General features: G+C 37.9%; 4 protein-coding genes across 5 annotated transcripts; 3 read left to right on the top strand and 1 right to left on the bottom strand.

The window, feature by feature from the left end:
• The first annotated feature begins 18 nt into the window (after positions 1-18).
• On the top strand, positions 19-3,872 carry LOC113768829 (inositol polyphosphate multikinase alpha-like). 2 transcript variants are annotated; one of them, XM_027313334.1, is made up of 3 exons: positions 19-278; positions 2,191-3,127; positions 3,531-3,872. In XM_027313334.1, exon 2 carries the CDS (start codon positions 2,193-2,195, stop codon positions 3,105-3,107), a length of 915 nt encoding a protein of 304 aa, XP_027169135.1. In that variant the 5' UTR covers positions 19-278; positions 2,191-2,192; the 3' UTR covers positions 3,108-3,127; positions 3,531-3,872. The 2 variants fall into 2 exon arrangements, with proteins under 2 accessions (XP_027169135.1, XP_027169136.1); XM_027313335.1 differs by having other exon boundaries at positions 19-304.
• A 437-nt stretch (positions 3,873-4,309) lies between these two features.
• On the top strand, positions 4,310-5,145 carry LOC113768830 (germin-like protein subfamily 3 member 4). The gene has a single exon (XM_027313336.1). The coding sequence runs from the start codon at positions 4,327-4,329 to the stop codon at positions 4,993-4,995; it is 669 nt and encodes a 222-aa protein (XP_027169137.1). The 5' UTR covers positions 4,310-4,326; the 3' UTR covers positions 4,996-5,145.
• Positions 5,146-5,748: 603 nt separating this feature from the next.
• Positions 5,749-12,969, top strand: LOC113768655. The gene is made up of 13 exons (XM_027313098.1): positions 5,749-5,832; positions 5,992-6,132; positions 6,491-6,614; positions 6,735-6,874; positions 6,966-7,110; positions 7,430-7,608; positions 7,730-7,973; positions 8,592-8,678; positions 8,833-8,975; positions 9,383-9,490; positions 9,826-9,914; positions 10,781-11,338; positions 12,009-12,969. Exons 1-12 carry the CDS (start codon positions 5,764-5,766, stop codon positions 11,280-11,282), a joined length of 1,971 nt encoding a protein of 656 aa, XP_027168899.1. The 5' UTR covers positions 5,749-5,763; the 3' UTR covers positions 11,283-11,338; positions 12,009-12,969.
• A 579-nt stretch (positions 12,970-13,548) lies between these two features.
• LOC113767326 (respiratory burst oxidase homolog protein C-like) lies at positions 13,549-20,507 on the bottom strand. The gene is made up of 12 exons (XM_027311376.1): positions 19,623-20,507; positions 19,312-19,474; positions 19,106-19,154; positions 18,734-18,847; positions 18,088-18,513; positions 17,602-17,988; positions 17,372-17,467; positions 17,131-17,246; positions 16,683-16,785; positions 15,910-15,983; positions 15,044-15,621; positions 13,549-14,342 (listed from the first exon to the last, which is right to left on the bottom strand). Exons 1-12 carry the CDS (start codon positions 20,206-20,208, stop codon positions 14,233-14,235), a joined length of 2,802 nt encoding a protein of 933 aa, XP_027167177.1. The 5' UTR covers positions 20,209-20,507; the 3' UTR covers positions 13,549-14,232.
• Between the last annotated feature and the right edge of the window lie 450 nt (positions 20,508-20,957).

Raw genomic sequence — 20,957 nt, 5'->3', positions numbered from 1 at the left:
TTTTTTTCGTTGAAAGCCCGTGTACGTTGACCACCGGCCTTTCAGGGTTCCAGTTAACCACCGGCGATGGCATCCAAGAACGCAATTAATAAAATAAAAAGAAAAAACCTTAGAAAAGTGAATATAAAGAAGATGATGGGCCCGGTTGTAATATCCACGCAGAATCTTTTGATATTTGACCTGGGCATTGCCGAACTGGGGCTTTTTCTACTCCTTGAATGCTGGCCATTTCTTTGTTTAAGCGAGGGAGTGCATTGCTCAGGAATCTGCCTATAAAGGTTCTTCCTTGACTCTCTTTTATTCGGTAAGTTTAATTCTTTACCCTGACCGCCACTGAAAAAGTGAAGAGCTACCAGCTTTATATATATCTATCTATCAATCTATGTTTGTGTGTGTGTGTGTGTTTTTTTTTTTTTAAAAAAGCTTTTTTCCCTTTTGTTTTTTCTTGTTGATCGCATTTTGGATTCTTTTGTTTTAGAACTGTATATGTCATCTATAGATTTAAATTGATGATTTTGTTTCTCCTTTTTTTTTTATGTCTTGGGGCGTGTGGTTTTAGAGCTAATTGTTATCATCTTGGTAAAGTTAGATTTAGGTGAGTTGGCAGATGGCTTTTAATGTTTGCAGATTTTTCACATTTGTGGGAAAATATATGTCAACCATGAACGAGTGATTGTAGTTCTAAACCCATACCTGGAAGCCTTTGAAACACTTTTTTCTTTTGAATTACATCCATTTACCAGTTCTGGTGATTGAGTTACAAAATAGCAAGGAAAAGTGGTGCCAGTGACAATAAGGTTCAGGGGTGTGTCGTGTTGATTGGAAAGGTAATAGGTGGCTAAACAACAATAATGTTCAAGAATAATAAAGTTTACCCACCTAGGAGCCCATCTATCGAGGGATATTGCCGTGCTCTTAAATGTGTATCGCCCATAAGCTTGACGCTCGACGCTGGAGGGCGGAGGGAGGGAGTGCTGGAGCAAAAGGAGGAAGTGGTTGGACTGAGGTTGTGCTGGATGTTAATAAGATGGGTAGACTAAAATTTCATTTCCCAGTTGTCTATGTAAAGAGGAGTAAATTGTTTATGCCTTTTATATGTGGAAAGTACTTTCACATGAAGAGAGTACTAACCAGAAAAACTTGTTCTGGCATGTCTCTAGCATGGCCAATTGAAGGGAGGACATTTTGCTACTTTTGGCTAGTGTTTGTAGCCATAGAATTGCTACAGGGACTATTTTGGCTCGTGTTTGCAGTCATAATTTTCCCAATCATGCGGCACTCAGATTCCTACTAACTTTAATGCTATATCTATTGGATTGCATTTTTTGAATAGGGGCTCTGCCTGGCAATGGTTGCTTATGATAATTGGAACTGATACGTTCACTTGAGACATTTAAATATCCCAGACCTTTCATTTCTAGATTTTGCCAAGCAGCTATCCTTGATATTTGGTGGTAATTCAATTTCACTAACATTTGTAAAATGGAAGCCCTACAACTTGCATTGAGTAGGAGAGGCAAAATGCAGCTACTTAATGCAGAAGCAAAAGCTTCAAAATTTGAATCTTACCTTTAGAGGAGAAATCAATAGACAAATGAAAACTTCCGTTGGAGATTTTGATTCTGAATTATCATCCTTGTGTTAATTTATATACTCTGGTGAGCAGTTGATGATGAACTTTCTCAGTTAGTTTGGTTTTGCTTATGATTCCTTGTTTGTGATCTTTTGTGGTTTATTTATTTTTTGGGAGTGTGTATGTATGTGTTTTTTTTTGGGGCAGGGGGAAGAGGGGGGGGGGGTGTTGTTTGTCCATTGTTAATTTGTTTGTCAGCTGTCAGCAGCTTTACTTGCTTGTGTTTTACTTTTTCTGTTTAACGGATTGGCAAGATTTTTCTGTGACAACCTCAGTTTTGGCAAATCATAGTATGTCTTATCCTCCCTCAAAAGATTTTTAGGGTTGTCCTGGGTTTTTCCTTTTGTAAACCCTTAGGATAGGTGGAGAAATTTTGTAAAAGACATTATTCACCTCAGATTTCTCTATATCAACTTCAGTAGTTCTTACTGTTTATAAGAAGAGATAATGTTTTTCAATCATTTAGGGAAGCATTTCGCAGTTTATAGTTTCAAAGTATGCGACCACCGCAAGAAAAGTTTGTACTGCTTGGCTGAGAGGTTTGTCATTGGATGCAGACATGCTCAAAGTCCCCCAAAATCAGGTTGCTGGTCACCAAGCTGGTGGGGGAAAGCTTGGGCCACTTGTAGATGATTCTGGGCACTTTTACAAGCCTCTCCAAGGAGATGAACGCGGATCTAAAGAGGTTGCATTTTACACTTCATTTTCTTTAAACACTAAGGTTCCAGATGACATCCGCAAATTCTTCCCGATCTTTCATGGCACTCAGCTTGTTGAGGCATCTGATGGATCTGGCTTAAAATCTCACCTAGTTTTGGAAGATCTTACTTTAGGCCGTGTCAATCCTTCAATAATGGACATCAAGATTGGCTCCAGAACTTGGTCCCCACAAGCATCTGAGGACTACATAGCGAAGTGTTTGAAGAAGGATAGAGAATCATCAAGCCTCCTGTTAGGATTCAGGTTATCAGGTCTACAGTTTTATACCAACAAAGAATCAGTATTCAGGAAACCTACAAGGAAATCTGTTCAGAGTCTTTCTGCCGAGGAAATTAAGTTAGTTCTGAAAAATTTTGTTTCTTCTAACACTTCTACAGAGTTGGAATCAAAACCAGATTGTGCTTTTGCATCACTTGTTTTTGGTGGTCCCACTGGTATTTTGTCACAGTTATTTGAGTTGAAATCATGGTTTGAGGATCAAACTCTATACCATTTTTATTCTGTCTCAGTTCATATGATGTATGAAAAGCGGCTTGCTTCAGAAGGAAGGAATCCTGGAGCAGAGATTAAGCTTATTGATTTTGCACATGTTGATGAAGGCAGGGGTGTCATTGATCACAATTTCTTGGGTGGGATCTGCTCTTTAGTAAAGTTCATTTCTGAAATTCTTAGGGCTACAGATGACTGCCCAACCAAAGCTTGTTCAAAAGATGCTCAGAAGAAACACTATATTACTGATAATGGAATAAACTGATTGAAGTAAATTATCTGCTGGTAGGGGCTTTTAATCTCTATTTTCTGCTTGTCATCTTTTTCTTTTTTTTTCTCCATTTCCTTGTAAAGTTCTATAATCTGATGGTGTTTGATGGTGAATACTTAAGATTTTCTGTGGATTCTGGAAAAGTGTAAAATATCATTCAGAAACCAAAAAGAAATTCAACCAAATGTTCATGTTAAGTTGCTTTAAAACATTTAGGTCTTAAATGAGCATGCAGTATTCAAACTTTGCTTAGTTAGATAACATAATTTTTATATTTCCACATGAATTTTTCATCTACCAAATATGTAGTTTTCCACCTGCAGTACAATGGACCTTGAAAATTTGTAGCAAGTACAAGTGTTTCGTGGGCTGTTTTTTGTTTTTAACTTTACCTAACTCAATTTGTTTATCTTGCAGGGTGATGAAGTGGAGAATTTTTTTCTTTCCCTCTGGGACAAGTTACAGAAGTGAAGATCAGATCGAGCTGTTGGATTTTGCTGATTCGGATATGCTTAACTTTACTTATGGTCAACTATTGAACATGTTCAGAAGATGCTAGTTGGGACTTGGGAAGCAACTGTTGCTTTATATTGTACTTGTTCAACAAATATTTTAGGCCCTAACTCTTCTATTCGCAGTTTACTTACCACTTCTAGCAAGCTTTTCTGATTGGTCCTTTAGTCTTCTGGATTATTGAGTATTGCAGCTACGGTTACTGGACGAAACTTTCCCAGAGTCAGTAGTGACTTTTTTCTTTTTTTTTTTGCGCACATCTAAACCTAATCTACTCTTACTCCTACTTCTAGGGGTGGAGGGGGGAGATGAAACATATTCTATGGCGTGATCCAACTGAGTCAGGTTCAGGAAAATCTAACGGGAACTAAATCATCATCAGATGGGTGTACCACATTTCATAGAACAAATTTCATATTAAGTCATGACGAGAGAAATCCACCCTTCTTTTTCTTTATTTGATGACCAGGTGGCTTTGGCAGTTTCTTCTCTGAAACATTAACAAGGAAAGACTAGACTGGAACATTATGTCTCAAAAGTAGGGGACATCTAACCTTTCGACAAGGGAAAGTCACCTCCATTTTAAGCATTGAATGAGGAGTGAAGTGAACTCCAAATGTTACCCCTTCAGATGCAACTCCCGTACTTTATATTCACATCGAAAACAACTCAAATATCAATCTATGTAATAAAAACAGTAATGAATTCACCTCCTCTCTCTCTCGGTACCTTATTGATAGCATGCTTCGTTGTCTGCCATTACCAATGTCAGGCAGCAGACACGGATAATCTCCATGATACTTGCCCAACAGATACAACCCAAAAGACCGTCTTTATCAATGGCTTTCCATGCAAGAATCCAGGCAGTGTTTCGGCTTCTGATTTTAAATCCTCCCTGTTGAATGACAAGGGTGATACAGACGATATTTTTCGTTCCAGCACGACTCTGGTCACAGCTGCGGAATATCCAGGGCTCAACACTCTCAGCTTGTCAGTTGCGAGGACTGACTTAGAAGTGGATGGCCTGGTAATGCCACATGCTCATCCGAGGGCTTCTGAGATGCTCTTCGTTAGTACAGGTGTGGTGATTGCAGGATTTTTTGATACCAATAATGTCATGTTCCGGAAAGTTCTTAGAGAAGGGGATGTATTCGTCTTCCCAAGAGGTCTTCTGCATTATTGCTTGAACAATGGGTTTGAGGATGCCACCGTTTTCTCGGTGCTGAATAGCCAGAATCCTGGGCTTGCAAGTATTCCTGGTGCCGTCTTTGCACCTGATGATTCAGAATCTATGGAGAAATTGAAACAGAGATTAATCTCCGTGTCAAGATTGGACTATGAGCGGCTCGAAAACACGACTTTCTTCTAGTGAACTTCGTATTACAGCTTAGAAAATGATGTATTTTTCTTGTAGATGTGGAAAAATCAATTCCTTTTACCTTTCTTTGAGAATTATAGTATGCAGTTGCTGGATGTGAATTTTGATGTACAAAGATGTCAGCAGAGTTCAAAAAAGTGCTTGGGAAAATTTGGAAAGTGCCTGAAGAATATTTTTGAAGACTGACGCAAAGAAATGATATCAGTACCATAAAGAAATTCTTGTTAGCTAATCTAATCAAATCAGAAAAACAAAAAAAAATAAAAATTCATACCGAGTAAACAAGAATATGCTATAGTTTTTTATATATTAATTAATCAGTCAACTTACTTGAACTCTACTAAGAGCTTGCCTTGAGATCACAAGTTCGAGTCTCCGCTACGCTGGATTCCTCCGCGCACTTAACGTGTTCGAGCCGGACGCCGGGTCCAGGCCGCAGGGGATTAGTAAGAATTGACCCGGACATCCTGTGTCATAATCAAGCTTGCAGTTTTGGACCCGCCAATTCTACATTCACAAACGAACGAAACGTTTGCCCGTTTTATCTACACAGCTTTAGGAATTGCGCCAGAACGTAAAGACAAACGCTTTAGGATTTGTCAACAACTTTACGCGCCAAAACGCACCTATAAATAACTGCCTATACAAGATGCGACTGTCCAGAGAGAGAGAAAGAGAGAGTAAGTCAGAAGAGTTTTCTGTAATCTGCGTCTCATAGAGAAAGAAGTCACATTTCTTTCGCGAGAGAGAAAGACGTAAATGGGGATTCTCTGCTTCGTACTGGATTTGAGAAGCCTCTCGCCTTCGCTACTTCGAGACTTAAAGCAGGTTCTCTATGCGTCGCGACACTCGAATCTTCATCGCAGCGTTCTCAAATTTTAGCCTTTATTTGATCAATTTCGTCTTAATCGCATCTACGATGAACTTTTTTTTTTTTTTTTTGGTAACCTAATCTCCGATTCCTCGGCTCATTTTCGTGTTCTGCAGTCACTATTGCAGCTGGCGAACTACTACGCTATCTACACTCCGAGCGGCGGCAATAGCGGCCTTAGAACTCAGTCAAAGCCGCTGCTTGATCGAATTGGACTTTGCTATATCTTCACTAATCGCATTTCATGCTCCGTCGAAGTATGTAGCTAGCAATTTGCAATTTTGATAATCATTCCACACAACTAATTATATTTCCGTGTGCTTCTGAGTAGTTTTGCTTAATTTTTTGATATACGAAATGAAGCATGATTGAATTCGTTTTATTTGAAATGTTCACGAGGCCACGGTTTTGGAGATTTATATTGACGTTTGGAAAGCCTGAATTTTGTTCCTCTTTTCAAATATTGACGTGGCGTTCAGTGGTGAAAAAATAGAAAGAAAAAGGAGTGAATAGCTAATTGATATTTTGAACTTGATAAAGTGCTTTTTTTCGTGTTTGTGATAGTGCAAAAAAGGATTTGCATTGATAAACAGTGATAGTTCATATGTTGTCCAGCTGAAGGTCGCCTATAGTCCAACAGGAAACTTCAGTCTCCGTGATTTTCACCATGCTGTGAACAATTTGCCTACTGATGCTTTTTCTCCCGAGTTTGACATTTCTGGTTCTCTATCTTGTACTGGTAACATGACTAATATGAATCAACGTTATATCTTTCATGTATATATCTATCTTGAAGTGTCCATAATATGTTAAATCACTTCTATTTCTGATTTATGGATTTACTTGATTAATGTAACAGATTTGAAAATTTCAAGCATTCTAAGTGATAATGTTCTATATTCCTGGGGAGGACATGCTAGAGATATTACAAGAAAAGTGTTTTTGATTAGTGCTTGCATAGTTCAGCATCTGGATGATGATACCAAAAAGGTTCTCATGGTGAGTAAACTGGACCGATGTCATTGATCTGTTATTGCACTAATGCAGTTATCTTAGCTCTCAGTCCAAATTTGATGGCTTTCTTTACCAGGATGCAGCAGACATGTGTGTTTCTGTGGAGTTTATTTTCATTCAGCACATAACAAACCATCTTGGTGATGGTGTTGAGAATATTAACAACTTCATAAAGCAAATTGGTGATCTTGAAAATTGCTCATTTCGATCCTGTCTTTCAGGTTAAGCACCATCCTTGCCTATCAAAGTTTCATCTCTTTATGCATTCCTGATCTTGCTTGTCTTGGAGAATGGAGTTGAGCATGTATGGTGGAAACTTGACTATCAGCTCTCTAAACCTAAACTGATTCCAATTCTCAACCACCCAAACACAAGATACACCTCTTAATTAAATCTACAACAACTCAACAGGATCTTCCTTTGAACATTGTATTATTGATGGGAACTGATAAAAAAATTTTGAACTTACTGCATATTAGGAAAGAGTTGTGGATGAATTATTACAGAACTATTTCATATTCTAAAAGAGTAATTTTGCAGATGCACATGTGTTTTCCAGAATGGCGAAACAATGGTTTCAGGAGCTGAAAGATGACATGGAAGAACCTCTACACTCTCGGTTTATCTTCAAGTCCAATCTGCTATACAATGTCAACCAGTTGTTATGCAACTTGTGTAGATGTTTCAATCCTGTAGTTGATGGGTTCATTCCTTGTCAGGTAAATAATGCATACCTAGAACATCTATTGTTTTATACTCTTACTCCTGACAAAAATGAGATAATCATATATTTAGTTTGTTTTCTAATGCGCCTACTTTTCATGTAATTTTGGCCATCAGACATGTTGGTGTCATGGCATTCCACTTGACAAATCAAATGTGGACCAGAGCAAGGGTTCTTATTCTTGTCCAGAAACTGGACAAGATCTTCAAGAATTGGATCTGAATGAAAACTCTGTCAAAATTGGAGAGAATACAATCTTGTTTATGCCCTCCTTTGAATGCCGTCAGAAGCTACCACAAATAGTTTCACCAATTGATTTCCATGTCATTGAACGAACTCCTCTAGGGTCACTAAATGAAGGTAGTTTTGTCCTTTGGAATAACTGCATTTCATTCTTCAATCACAAAAGAAAATCAGTCTCTGGAGCTTGTTTTATTCCTTAGAGGGGAAGGATTATCCTTATTTTACCATAGGTTGTCTTTATTGGAACTTACATAGACCATCTCAGTTCTTTCCTCCAGAGCTTCTGGCCTGTTCATTCTCGATTAAGAGTTGAATGGTGTTCCTTGATTTTCAATTGCTTGCAATTAGATTTTCAATTAATTTCTTTTTAAAATATTAGTTTACTCTGAAAATTTTCTCTAGAAAGATAAGTATGAACGTTAGATACTCCACAAACAATCTATATAAAAAGGGCCCGAAGATTGAGTTTTAACACTTATCGTTTAAGATGGATGGGGATCACTCTTTCCAGGCTAGTTGTATGCCACTAGATATCGGTTGTATAAGAACATTACTTAATCAAGGCGAGGCCACTTGATCTTGCTTCCAGTTGTTATACTGCAGTGTATTGATGCTGTAGTGATCCAATGAGTTCACTGCTTGTGCAAAAGATTTAGAGTCTTGCAGGACTTTGGTCTAATAACTCCTCAGCATAGACTTGCAGTTAATTTTGTTTTTTATTGTGTTATGGAACAGGGTTTATTTTTGGTGCTTCATATGTTGTTGCTCCATCAACATTTAATGAGTTTGATGAGACTGACAAGTCAGAGCAAAACAATCAACGTATGGACAGGGATTTCCCTCTGTTTTATATGTAGCAATGCATCTCTTATGTCAGATGCTGATCTTGGTTTTAACTTTAGTTGGTTAATTGTGGGTGATTATTGGGAAAGGCATTTTACAACTCCTTTTCTGCTTTTGCCTTGTTCTGTGGCAGTTTTTCAAGTGATCTGTCATCTACTAAATTCCCTTGATCAGGGTTTGGTTTGTTCTTCAAATTGCAATGTTGAAAATATGAGGGAGACTTCCTTTCTCTGCTATTACCTTCTACTGCCTTCAGATAAAGGGATGCTTCTCCGGGTAATTGGTCTGATACTCATTGGTATATGTTTTCTTTCAACTTCTAGTTACATTTTCCTCTTCTGCACTATTTCTTCCTCTCTGTCCATTCTGTTGTAATCATATTGTTCGCTATTGAAGTTTTGCGTTGGGTCATTTCCTTTGTCACTGATAGTGTTTGAGGAAATACTTGTCAGTAAGATAACAGTATTGATCTACAGAAAATTAAAATTCTTTTTATGTTACTTTCTTAATAGATTCGGATTGTCTTCTCCTAATTTTTGTACAGTATAGAAGAATTTTCTTCCTGCTTAATGCCCTATTTGAGATTGCCAAATGTGTGTTCTTTCAAGGGTCAGCAAATTTTTTTATTGCTTGTCTCTCTGCCTCATAGTTGTTCTGAGTAAAGTATATCATGGAATTTTTAGCGGCTTGTGGCATCAGAGGAAATCTTGCCTGTTGTTGATGCAAATCAATTTCCTTACCCTACAATGGCCAAAGAAATGGAGAGCTTGGTTCGGTCCTCTTTGCTTAAGGTTTTATTCTCTCTCTCAATCCTTGCACTTGCACCCACACACACTCACAGATGTGCATGCACACAAGCAAACAAACGCACGCACACACACACACACGTCATTGTTCCTTTTCCTCATACATGCAGTCTATAAAGATTACATGTGTGTTAAGGTGTGATGTATATTAATTTTAGATGTTACTTTGAGATGATTTCTTCAATTTGATGAGTGAGAACAAAAATACATCAACATGCATGCTTAAAGCAAAAGAGAAAACTCACCACATTTTCTTTGGACAAGGAATTGGTCTTTCTACATTCTAAAACTATAATTTTCATGTCTATCATTGTGCCCAGATTGAAGCAACTACCTACTGTCCACTACAGCATGAGAGAGGCTTCCATCAGAAACTAAACTTCCTTGTAAAAGAGAGTCTACAATTTGGGTAATCATCTTGTCTTTAATCCTTTGGCATCATTGTGACTGTGCATAGGATTTAGTTGCAGATTTCCCATTATTTGATTATGGATGACTGGGTCCTCTAAGTGAAAGAGGAGTCCCCCTGCCATTCAGGGTTTTCACTTAATGGAAGTGTAATATTTGCAATGTTCAACAATAAGATTCACCATCCTTTTGTCTTCAGAAAGTCCCTTCACATAAATAATCAGTTGCCAAAGCCAGTGGTCTTAACATTTTAGGCGAGGAGTGAAATTCTCTGCAAATATGAAGTTGTGTAGCACAAAATTGTCCGGGTTTTCGCAGTTGTATTATGCATTATGTTTCAGTCATTTGTGCTAGATGAAATACAAAGCACTTCTCATATTGCATACTTCCAGAATTACCATTTTGAGTTTTTATTACAAAAAACTGGTGCATTTTCTGAATTTTATATCTATTGATGTGCTGTACTATTTCTAGAACATCTTACTGCACTTTCATTTGCATAAGTGCAATCTTAATACTAGTGGTTGTAAATGCAGCTGCATTTTTGAAGGTACAGCATTAATGCTGGGGAAGATTTTCTTCTTTGATAAATGAGAATCTCTTGTTACTATAATATTTCCATCTCTTCAGTTAGTTGTTTACAAGGAACCAATTTCGTAGATTGCCTTCCAAATTGGTTATATGAGCAATACCTCTGATGTTTTTATGACCAGGCTTGTGCACGGTGTTGGGGAACTACTGCTTTTGATTATTTCCTGATCAAAATTTTCTTTTTAACTTGTGTTTATTCAGTTTCATTTGCATTATCAAACCGTCCAATTTGTTCTTGATATATCAGATCACTAACTTGAGATTTGATTAAATCAGAGCAATACCTCCTAAGATTAGAGAAGCACCTGTAGACTTTTCGACTTTGAAAGACTCAGAAGAGGTTGTAGAACCAACCCAAGCAGCTGCAGTGGTTGTCACAAAAGAGAAAATGCCACCACTAAGTGAAGAAGTACAGGAAAACGAAGCCAATTCATATATTGAAGAGGAATGGGAACAATTGATTGTCACTGAACTACCCCAAATACATTCACCCATACAAGTCTCCAAGCCAAAATTGGATCATCCACTACCATCACCATCACAGAGCAACAGGCAAATAGATGAAAAAACTTCAAAAATCCTGGAGAGATTGGAGATTCCCAGGCAGTTAAAAAAAAAAGCAGTTTCACCCAAAACCCTGGGCATTGGCACTTCTCAGACATGCATGCTTACTAAGAAGCCTCTTATCCCTTACGGGCCTTCTCGTGCTGATGATCAGAGTACATTGGCCAGCCAACCAATAAAGCCCAATTTCCAAAAGCTAAAGAGGAAAAGATAATTGAAGGAAATTCTTATGTCGAGTCCAATGTCGCCCTGCACCAAAATGTTCACGAGGTTGGTCTTCTCACTCTTTTTTAGATGCATCATGCATGATCTTCTACCGTGTAATATCTGGTGGGCATCTGAAGAACAATGAGGTTCACCTTTTATTGATTCTGGGCCAGACAATCTGGTAACTAAAATTCTGTAAAACTTTGTCAGCATATACTGGTAGGAAATTTTCAAACAGCTACAAGTCTATACATTAAGCTCATACCGCATCAATCCTCTGAAATTTGTCTTCCAGAAATACGCATCATGAATCATCAAATGGATGCCTTATTTTGCTTATAGCACCTCATATTCACAACTTCAAAATTTCACAATCTGTAGTTTAATTTCTGTGGCCCCAGTCCACTTTTTATAAAGTTCTTATAATGGAGTTGGATAGCTTCATGAAAAGATGGGCCTTGCTGTTGAAGTTTTCAAACACTCTTGCGCTTTACAGCCCTAAAAATGCTCATTTATACTTATCAGGAAAACATGAGGGCATCCAAATTTTAAAAAAAAAAAAAGAAAAAGAAAAACTCACTACTGCCATGTAAGATGCAAAAATCACAATCCAATCCTATCTACTGAGCATTAGTTTACTTCTCTATTCAGTTGTTTCAAGTGCAGCAACGAGGTTTGATCATTTATTTTGCAGTAATTTTCACTTCTGCTCCTTTCTTGTTTACCATTATAGTTTCTCTTTTATTTGTTGTTGTTGCTGCTGTTCTTATTTTTCTGGTATCTCTATACAAGACAAAGAGGAGAGTACCCTCAAACTCTTGCATGAAGGAACTGTAAATTCCATTTTTAACCTAACTGGAGGTACGTTTTGAAGTTCAATTCATCTCTATGCCATGGCTAGCATTTTTTCTCTTTTATGCACATGCACTAGCATGAATTTAATCTTCACCTGGAATATCACATTGCTTAAAATAGATAACATGTTAGCCATGGCATAGAGCTCAACCTAGAAAATCTGGACATCTTAGGAGTTTTAGATGATGTCAAGATGTCTCTCCTCTCTCACATCTCAAGCTAATTGCCTAGTTTGCAAGCACTAGCTTGGGAAAGCGGACAAAATTTAGACATTTATTTAACTTGCACAGCGACATCAAAAAATCTGGATGCGTGCATTATCTGCAAAAGATAGAGATGAGAGTTTTACGGCATAGCGAAACGTTAGATTGATGTTGCTTTTTAACTTTTTGAGTTAGACCATTCCATGATTGAGCTTCTTTTTCCAAATAATGCTGTGTGATTGAAGGCCCATTGGTCCTGAATACTAAAGTGGCATCCTTTAAGTGAAAGAAATATCATGTTGGATGAGACTAATACGAAGGTGATATGATGCTCATAAGTTGCTGATTCCAGAATCAGGAAAGGTGACGTAGGACTGGAGACGTGTTATGACCATTTGTGTAACTACCTGTCTGGAAGCAGATATTCCACTTTAGATCAAGATGATTCGTTTATCGTAATAGTGATTGTGGGAAATTGCATCTTGTAATTAGGCCCCACACGTGCTGTTATATGCGTTAGGGAGGTTGCTGGATGGACGATCCTGTGCTTCCGCGTCCCCATCAACCTTGTAAAGTTAAGCAGGCTTCCCTGTCGACTTGTTGAATCTGTAACTGGTAGGTGCTTGCTTGAATCCATTTGCAGTGGACATAATGTTTGTCTATGTTCAAATAATTAGAAGATCTTTTAGATCTATCGGCAACAACCAGAGATTTATATATATGTATTTTTTAATTTTGAAACGGGTCAAAATTACTGTCCTCATTGTAAACCTTCAGCCTCAACTCAAATGGGGCAGGTATAACTAAAAGCCGACCAAATTGCCAATTCATTTTCTTCATAGGATCAGATTACTTCCGCCTCTTGGTCCACCTTTACGTGCTATCTTGGTCATGTTTTAGTATCACATCGTTTAGCAATCTTGATTAACTCGTGCCCGCTGGCAGATGCAGACACTACCGTCACATTACCAATGTAGAAACTGTATGTCACTCACAAACATGTATGAAGTGGGTATTGAAGCAATAGCAATATTATGCATCATGTTATTTCGTTAGGAAACCAGTATGAAGTGTGAACCAGGTGACTATTATTTCGTTAGGATAATAAAACATGCATGAATCGTGAAGACATTGATGAATGATGAGTTTCTGGAAGCAAAAGAAAGCGGAAAAAAGAAAGTGGGAATACAATATGCAACAATATTTGGTGCACTTTCATTTCCAAGCGGATCATTACATTACATCTTTATTCAAGCGGAAAGAACAAATCAACTCTTGTATACAACAATGATAATACTTGTATAGAAAGATGTACATTGTATTACATTTACACGGTCAATAATTTGGGGTTGGTGGTTGATCTTTTCCATTACACACCAAACATTACAGTAGTGCATCACCATTATCTTTATGCCTCCTCCATATAGTGTATTAAACAAACAGTATAAAAAACTAATTCAATTGGGAAAAAAAAAAAAAAAAAACTCAGTGACTCCAAATGACGCTTTCGCCATACTGCTTGTCAAGCCAGTCAAAATTATACTATACTATACTATATAGCATCTACTAATACTACTATCATCATCTGCTATACTCCAAGTTTCAAAAAAAAATAAAAAATAAAGTCTGGCATACACCAAATGATGGGTGGGCCACCAACTAAACAGGACCAATTCCACTATTATGTTCTCGTCCTCCATTTCTCCTTTTCTTAAAGTCGTGATTGTCCGCCACTCCTATAAGTCCATGGTTGGTTGTTATTTATAACACAGCACAAAGCCAACGCAATAAAATATTTTCAAACTAATCTGCCATATCGTCTGTACAGGGTCGCGAGAGAGAGTGGAGTCCAGAGGGAAGGGCTTTTCCGGAGCCGTACGCGTTGAAAATTCCTTCTCATCAAAAGTTCTCTTTGTGGAAATCAAATTTGGTGGAGGTCTTGTGAGAAAAATCGGAAGCTAGCTGCTTCAATTCCTTGGTAAGTGCGGGTGCCCCACAGTAGAAAACCCCTGAAAATTGTGGAGACAAAAAAAAAAAAAAACTCCAAATTAGGAAAGTAAATAAAGTAGTAGAATTTTGAACAAAAGAAATGTAAAACTACTAGCTCCACATAAATATTTTATGTGAACGTAAAACACGATTCCAAGCTATCATCATCAAACAAAGTACAACCACTACATTATGAACTGATAATATCTGTTCTCTCTATCTTCTTTTTTTATTATTATTATATATATATGTGCTTTTTCTTTTATAAAGGCTATGAGCAGTGTTACTTTTACCACCTTTATACATGTTTGGAATGGATGTAAAGGCTGGTAGGGAAAAAGTTTAATGTTCCATACCAAGGGGAAGTCTTTGTCTTAATGCAAACCTATCTCATAAAACAAAGTTAGAATTCGACATTAGTCCGACTTTAATAAGCATGCATACACCTTTATTTATTGTTCTCTTACGAGAGATGGGGCTTTGGATGACGCCAACAGCTAAATAATAAACTATCATCTCCATCCTAGGAAAAGAAATAATATTTGGCAAAACCAGTTTCACAGGATACTATTAAGCTAAAAACATGACAAAAATTAAGTCATAATGAGAACAAGGATGTATATATATCCATTAGGTGAAATTAAATATACTAAGAGCTTCTTCTTCTTCTTTTCTTTTTTCAGAGGAAATATATAAACTAAGAGCTTGAATAGAAACTTACCAACTCTTGCACTCGTATGATTGAGAGCGATGCGTTTGTATACGTTACGCCAATTTGGCTTGGCAAAATGAGACTTAACGCGGGTTCCGGAAACAATATCAACTCCATGTTTGGCATGGTTGAGTGACTGAAGCATAGTGATCAGGGCGGATCGAGCATCACCTTCTTCATAAACACTAGTACAGTAGTTATGCATCTCTATCACTCCCTTCTTGTCCATTTCAGCAACTTCGTTCATTATTCCCTTGAACCAATCAAATGAACCTTGTTCTCTTGTGACCCAATAGAAATATGCCCTTTTTGCTTTGAAGTTCCCTCCACTTCCTGACCCTGATTTTCTCTTCTGTGTCAAGGGACTAGAATTTGGAGGAACAGGGCCGCCGTCTTCTGGTGCTCTGGTGCCATCCTCCAAGGCACTCTCCTCTGCTTCAATGGCTTTCATGTTGTTCACAATATCTTTAACTATGCTGATCATCGGCGTTGCCCCTATTCCCAGCCCCACCAGCAAGACCACGTCGTATTTCTTGTAGTCTTGTGCTGGCGCTCCATATGGTCCATCAATCAACACCCTTGGGAAACTGTTCATCACGTTTGTCGCGAACATTAGAGTCAAAAAATCAATGTACAATTACATGTTATCTTCCACATGGCACAAACTAGAATCTTTTCACTCTCATAATCCCTCCTGCCCATTAGACAAGAAATTTAAAAATGCAAAATCTTGACTCGTGAATCACGAAATAGAAAAGGCACCAATAAGGTTACTTAACGTTTGCCTCCTTCAAATTGAAGTCTTTACTTTACGGGTCTCCGTACTTTAAATGCATGAACGTGAAAGTTGTAAAAGTAATTAAGATGCTACTCACTTGGGATTGTTTTCTCCTTGCAAACAATCAGCTCGGAGGAGTCCGCTTTTCCCTGTAGGTGGAGGCTGACATACCTAACCAAGATCACATTACCAAAGCAATAGTATATAATTTAGTAACATTCTCAAAAAAATTAACCTCTGATAGACTAAGGTAAACGTAGATCACACAGTATAAATTGTTTTTTCCTTCTATCCAATACTTGAATTCTAAAATATCCTACTAAAATATATTTTCCTCTTTTTTTCCCCCTGGCATTTTGAACTGCATGGATTGGACCTTCTCAGTCAATATGTATATATACATATATACATATATATATATTTGGTCGAGGATATGGGAAAAGAGTCAGATATTCTGCTGCAATAATTGTGAATGCAATGTGTAAAACTGGTTAGTAATACTAGGACCATGGTCTGTGATTATGATGGTTTGTTGGGATCCTATAATTAAGGTGCTAACTTCAAAGATCTGCAGGACAATCGTTGAAACTTAAGATTACCACTTAAACATCAAATGTCATTTTCTACTTCGCTATTAGTTGTTACTTGTTCCCTTAATATAATAGACTTTTCAAAGACAACTGTATTCGAAAGCTCAAGTAGAATGGATGAGTACTAGAAGCAAGCATTACAGCTATAGCAACTCCAATAATGGCATATTAATTATTGCTTTCTATATATATAGCAAATTCAATTCCATACTGTCACATAACATGGGAGAAAAAAAATTTCGAAAATGGGAGGAATAGGAAGCCTCAGGCTTAGGCTCACCTCTGAGAAAACAGTTCTGAGTTGTCTGGTCCAGTCACCAAGAGTTCGAATATGGACGCTCAAGTAGTCATCTCTAGGGGCCGAAGTTATGGAGAATGGGTGCCTGCATATTTTGGACCACTAAGGGTTAGAAGAAGCATACGCCTTAAATCTAGGCTACAAAAATTAAAGGGTTCACCCCGAAAATGGATTATAAATTATATGTGCAAAAGAGGACTAAAAAGAAGGGTCCTATGCCCCAACTGAATTGGAGTAAATTCCTTGAAATCACTCTTTTTTTTTTCATAGAAAATTGTATCTTCTCATAGAAAATTCCTTGAAATTGTTCTTTATGTAATTTCAGTCATATGGTTAATATTTTACATGTGTAATGAATAAGCAAAATTTAGAAAAATTGATTATCACAATTCACGAGTAAAAGTACGTTGACTGAAAAAAGATCAGCTACCATTCGAATGGAGACACAGCGGCGCAGTTGACGAACATGTACTGCCCACTTTTGTATTTGAAGCCCTGCGGCTTTGACATGTGAAGAGCCAACACGTTCCCCGGATAAACAGCCACCTACCAAAACAAATTGGTGCACCAAAAATTGTTAGTTTTTTTTTTTTGCCCTTTTCTATAGTTGAAAGGTGTACGATTCTTTCATTCAGTAAAGTAAAAAGTACGTGGATGCTAATCATAATTACCTTGAGTATTTTAACAGCCTTAATACTTGACCTAAATGCTCTGATCAATCTCTCACCAGCATAGAGTGCGATTGGAACTGCCAGGTACATCCATGTCTGCCATTGCCAAATTAAATATGAAGAATACGTGCAAGGTTTCAGGGAATTGAATGCTTGTTTTTATGCCAATAAAAGATTTGATATGATAGAAATATCATGATCAAGATTCAAGAATGAAAATGTGTACTCACCGTCTTCTTGTACCATTTGTGGGTCAAGTAGAGCCTGACACCATGAACGATGAGGAGAGCGTAGACAATGACAAAAAGGTGGTGGGAATACCAGAAGGCGTTGAAGCCAGTGAGTTTCTTGAAGGGTCTTGGTAGGTTGACCCTGTTACGCCTAAACCATGGGGTGGCTAAGGTGAATGCTATTGCCATCAGGACCACCATTATGATCCCGGTTACTCCCTCCACGCTCTTCACAAAATGCCAATAGCTTGCAGGTTGTTCTACTCCAAAATAAGGCTTCAATGCCTGGTATTTTGCAGGAGATGCATGTAGGATCCGAGGGAAATCACACGATAGATGAGCAATTGCATGTATTCCGACACCAATTGCTATTGCCACTGCTATCACCTGTAAGAAAATTCATACAGCCATTAGCCTAATAATTTATTGTCCAACCCTGCGGGAAAACTAATAATTATTAGTAAGGTTTTAACAAACATGACTTACTTTGTGAAAATTGAGGTTGTCATCAAATGGAACAGCAGCACCTAATCTCGTCTTGTTTCTAAGCCAGGTGATGGTGTTTCGACAGACCGGTAGCAAGATTAATGCCATGTTCAGCTTCAATGTTTCGGCCGCCCCCTTGGCCATGCAAACACAAGCTCCCATTACGTCATATGCTGGTTTTTTCCTTTTGTACTGAACATACTTCCAAGAAAATAAACCAGCCATGACCCCAATCCACAGGGCAATTACCCAGACTCTTTGCCAGTTATCTAGCAACAAGTACTTCAAATCTTGACACCATCTCCTTACAAAACTGTGGTCCGTTGTTGGTTTCAGTTTCTGGCTTAGCATTTGACTCAGGTTCCTGCTTTCACCTCTTACGGATTGATTTGGAGCTTGTAACAATAGCATCTCCAAATGTTCTATCTGATCAAGGACAAAAAAGAAATAAAGAAGGGGAAAATAAAATATAATTCAGGGACGCACTGAAGATATCTATAAGAAAATCAGAATGGATGACGGGAGGGGATTAGGTTCATCACACCAGCATATTTATTGACAGGATCAGGAGATGGTTTCCCAATATCGTTTACCCCGTCAAATCAAGCTAACTAATCTCTTAAAACATATTAAACTAGTTTATTACCAGAATAAATCCACAGTTGTTTGGGTCTAACTCTTCCATGATCAATGCAGCATATTCATCGGCCTGTCTCTGAATGTTTGAAAGCTTGTTGGCTGAAGCACTGAGGGTAATAATCTGCAAGTGAATTTTTTTTTAAAAACAAATGAAAGGTAGTAAACAAATTATGCATATTTCACCAAACCAAATCACCTGTCAATTTCTTTTCACCTTACCATAATTGAATTGCCAAAAGTCAAAAAAAACACGGAAAATTCTTAATTAATTTGTGTCATTGCAATTGTATACCAGCTGGCTAGATCAATATGCCAATTCCTCGAGGAGAAAAGAGGAATTAATCATACCCATAAGAAAACAGAACAAAGAAATAGTTACCTCTCTGACTTCATCTTCCGTAATTCTGCCATCCGCATCTTTATCAACCCTGCATTATATCATCATATATACAATTAATTAATCATAAAACACTACCCAAATTGTTCAAAAAAAAAAAATCATGGTGGAAAGGAAAAAAAAGAAGAAGAAGGAAGAATTGTGTATGAAATGATGTGGGTTTAAAGATTTATCCCATAGACACTTACATGTCAAAGAAAGTTTGAAGTCGAGAATCAAAACTCTGATCAGAAATTTGGTCCCAAAACTCTTTAAGCTGTGCTTTATTGATCGAACCTCCGGTAATATTCCGCCTCCGACCAAGAGCATCAAAAAGCTCCCCAGCAAATTCTTTAGACTCCTTGTTCATACCTACCATAGCAACATTCACAGATTTTCCCCCGTAAGAATCAACGAGTCCAAAAAAGAATCCACCAAATTTAACTACTTACCGACCAAATTGTGAACGAGAAGCTTTATAAAGTTCATGGTAGTTAAGACTATTTTCTTCCTTGCTTACCTATGCATTCACAAAAGAGTGAACGAGGAAGCAACCCATTGGTGGTGTCTGTGAGCTCATCAAACCGCTTCTCCACCGCGGCCCAACCGGCGCCACCATCAGTTTTGCTGATGAACTTCAAGCCCTTTAAAGCATGAGCCGCAGCTGACTTAGTCCTATCAAATTTTCCCATTTGAGGCCTTTTTGATAACGAAGCCAGACGCTTGAGCTCCTGTGAAACCTGCCTAATCTTGGACGAGGCATTTCTCACCACTGATGAACCAAACGATGATTTCTTCTCCAACCCTCTTGCCAACAATGCCAACTCGGGGTCTTCTATCGGAGCTCCGTCGGCGGTTTTTACGCTGTGAACCGCCACGGAGTCATCGCGAACGTCGAGAGTGATCTCGACGTATGCATCGTCGTTGTTGTTTCCGGAGCTGGAATTGGCATTGCCGGCGGAATCACGGACGTTGAATCTTGCACTTTTTTTGCCGGTCCTTTTGTTCAGAGGTCCGCTCAGCGGACCGCTGTAGCTTGTTCTATCATTGCCGATGATCTCATTGTCCGAATGGTGATGATAATGCTGAGTTTCCGGGCTTTGCATTTTCTCCGGCGAATTCTTCGACCGAAAAACTAATTTAAAAAATTTTCAAACCAGCACTAGCATGCAAGCTCAATGCTTTTTCAGCATAGATAGGGAAATAACACCCCGAGAGGTTTGGTTATGTTGTATATAAAGCAAAGATTGGAAGGAGGACAAGTTAGTTTGTGGAGTTATATATGTAGGGAAGAGTACTTTTAACGAGAAGGATGAATTTTCAATGGTGAATTACTAAGGAGAGGAAAGTTGAAGAAGTATGGACGGCTGGACGCCAGGGACAGACAGAGTAGGTAGTTCTCGTGTTTTTTTTTTTTTTTTTTCCGGAGTTTTCTTCACCAACCTTGAGTTTCTTCAGAACAGAAGTGAGGCCTCCCACCTATATATTTGTTGTTGGAAGCGGCGGCCTTTGGAAGCATAGAAGATAGTTCTTCCGACCAACAGGCCAAGGACTGTTTGTTTTCTTTTTTTCTTTTGACTTTTTTTTAATCTGTATAATGTTGGTTGAAAAAGGTGGATTATGTTTCGGGGTTGGGATGGTTTGAGAAAAAATAATTTGTAACACAAATTTCAATCTATCTTTTTATTTCATATATGTTATATGACAAAAAATATTAACAGTAAGTATTTTAAATAAACATTTCACATAAATTCCTATCCAAACACACTTATCTGTAAAATTGAATGGGAGTCTAAAGAAATTCTTGACTAACATGAATGAGCAACGACAAATTTAACCGCTTAATGTTTTGTAA

The sequence above is a fragment of the Coffea eugenioides genome, chromosome 4, assembly GCF_003713205.1.
Source record: "Coffea eugenioides isolate CCC68of chromosome 4, Ceug_1.0, whole genome shotgun sequence".
Classification (NCBI taxonomy): domain Eukaryota; kingdom Viridiplantae; phylum Streptophyta; class Magnoliopsida; order Gentianales; family Rubiaceae; genus Coffea; species Coffea eugenioides.
Note: the sequence above shows the minus strand (reverse complement) of the source record. Positions and strands in the feature narration are given on the sequence as shown.

What these genes read in the sequence shown, in the direction of transcription:
- LOC113768655 (XM_027313098.1), top strand. Translation starts at nt 5,764, where the DNA reads ATGGGGATTCTCTGCTTCGTACTGGATTTGAGAAGCCTCTCGCCTTCG. An exon ending in ATTTCGATCCTGTCTTTCAG is followed by an intron (nt 7,111 to 7,429) that starts GTTAAGCACCAT and finishes GTAATTTTGCAG; the next exon opens with ATGCACATGTGTTTTCCAGA. An exon ending in TCTAGGGTCACTAAATGAAG is followed by an intron (nt 7,974 to 8,591) that starts GTAGTTTTGTCC and finishes GTTATGGAACAG; the next exon opens with GGTTTATTTTTGGTGCTTCA.
- LOC113768829 (XM_027313334.1), top strand. Translation starts at nt 2,193, where the DNA reads ATGCTCAAAGTCCCCCAAAATCAGGTTGCTGGTCACCAAGCTGGTGGG.
- LOC113768830 (XM_027313336.1), top strand. Translation starts at nt 4,327, where the DNA reads ATGAATTCACCTCCTCTCTCTCTCGGTACCTTATTGATAGCATGCTTC.
- LOC113767326 (XM_027311376.1), bottom strand. Translation starts at nt 20,208, where the DNA reads ATGCAAAGCCCGGAAACTCAGCATTATCATCACCATTCGGACAATGAG. An exon ending in ACAACTGTGGATTTATTCTG is followed by an intron (nt 18,514 to 18,733) that starts GTAATAAACTAG and finishes GTCCTTGATCAG; the next exon opens with ATAGAACATTTGGAGATGCT. An exon ending in TCAGAACTGTTTTCTCAGAG is followed by an intron (nt 15,984 to 16,682) that starts GTGAGCCTAAGC and finishes GATCTTGGTTAG; the next exon opens with GTATGTCAGCCTCCACCTAC.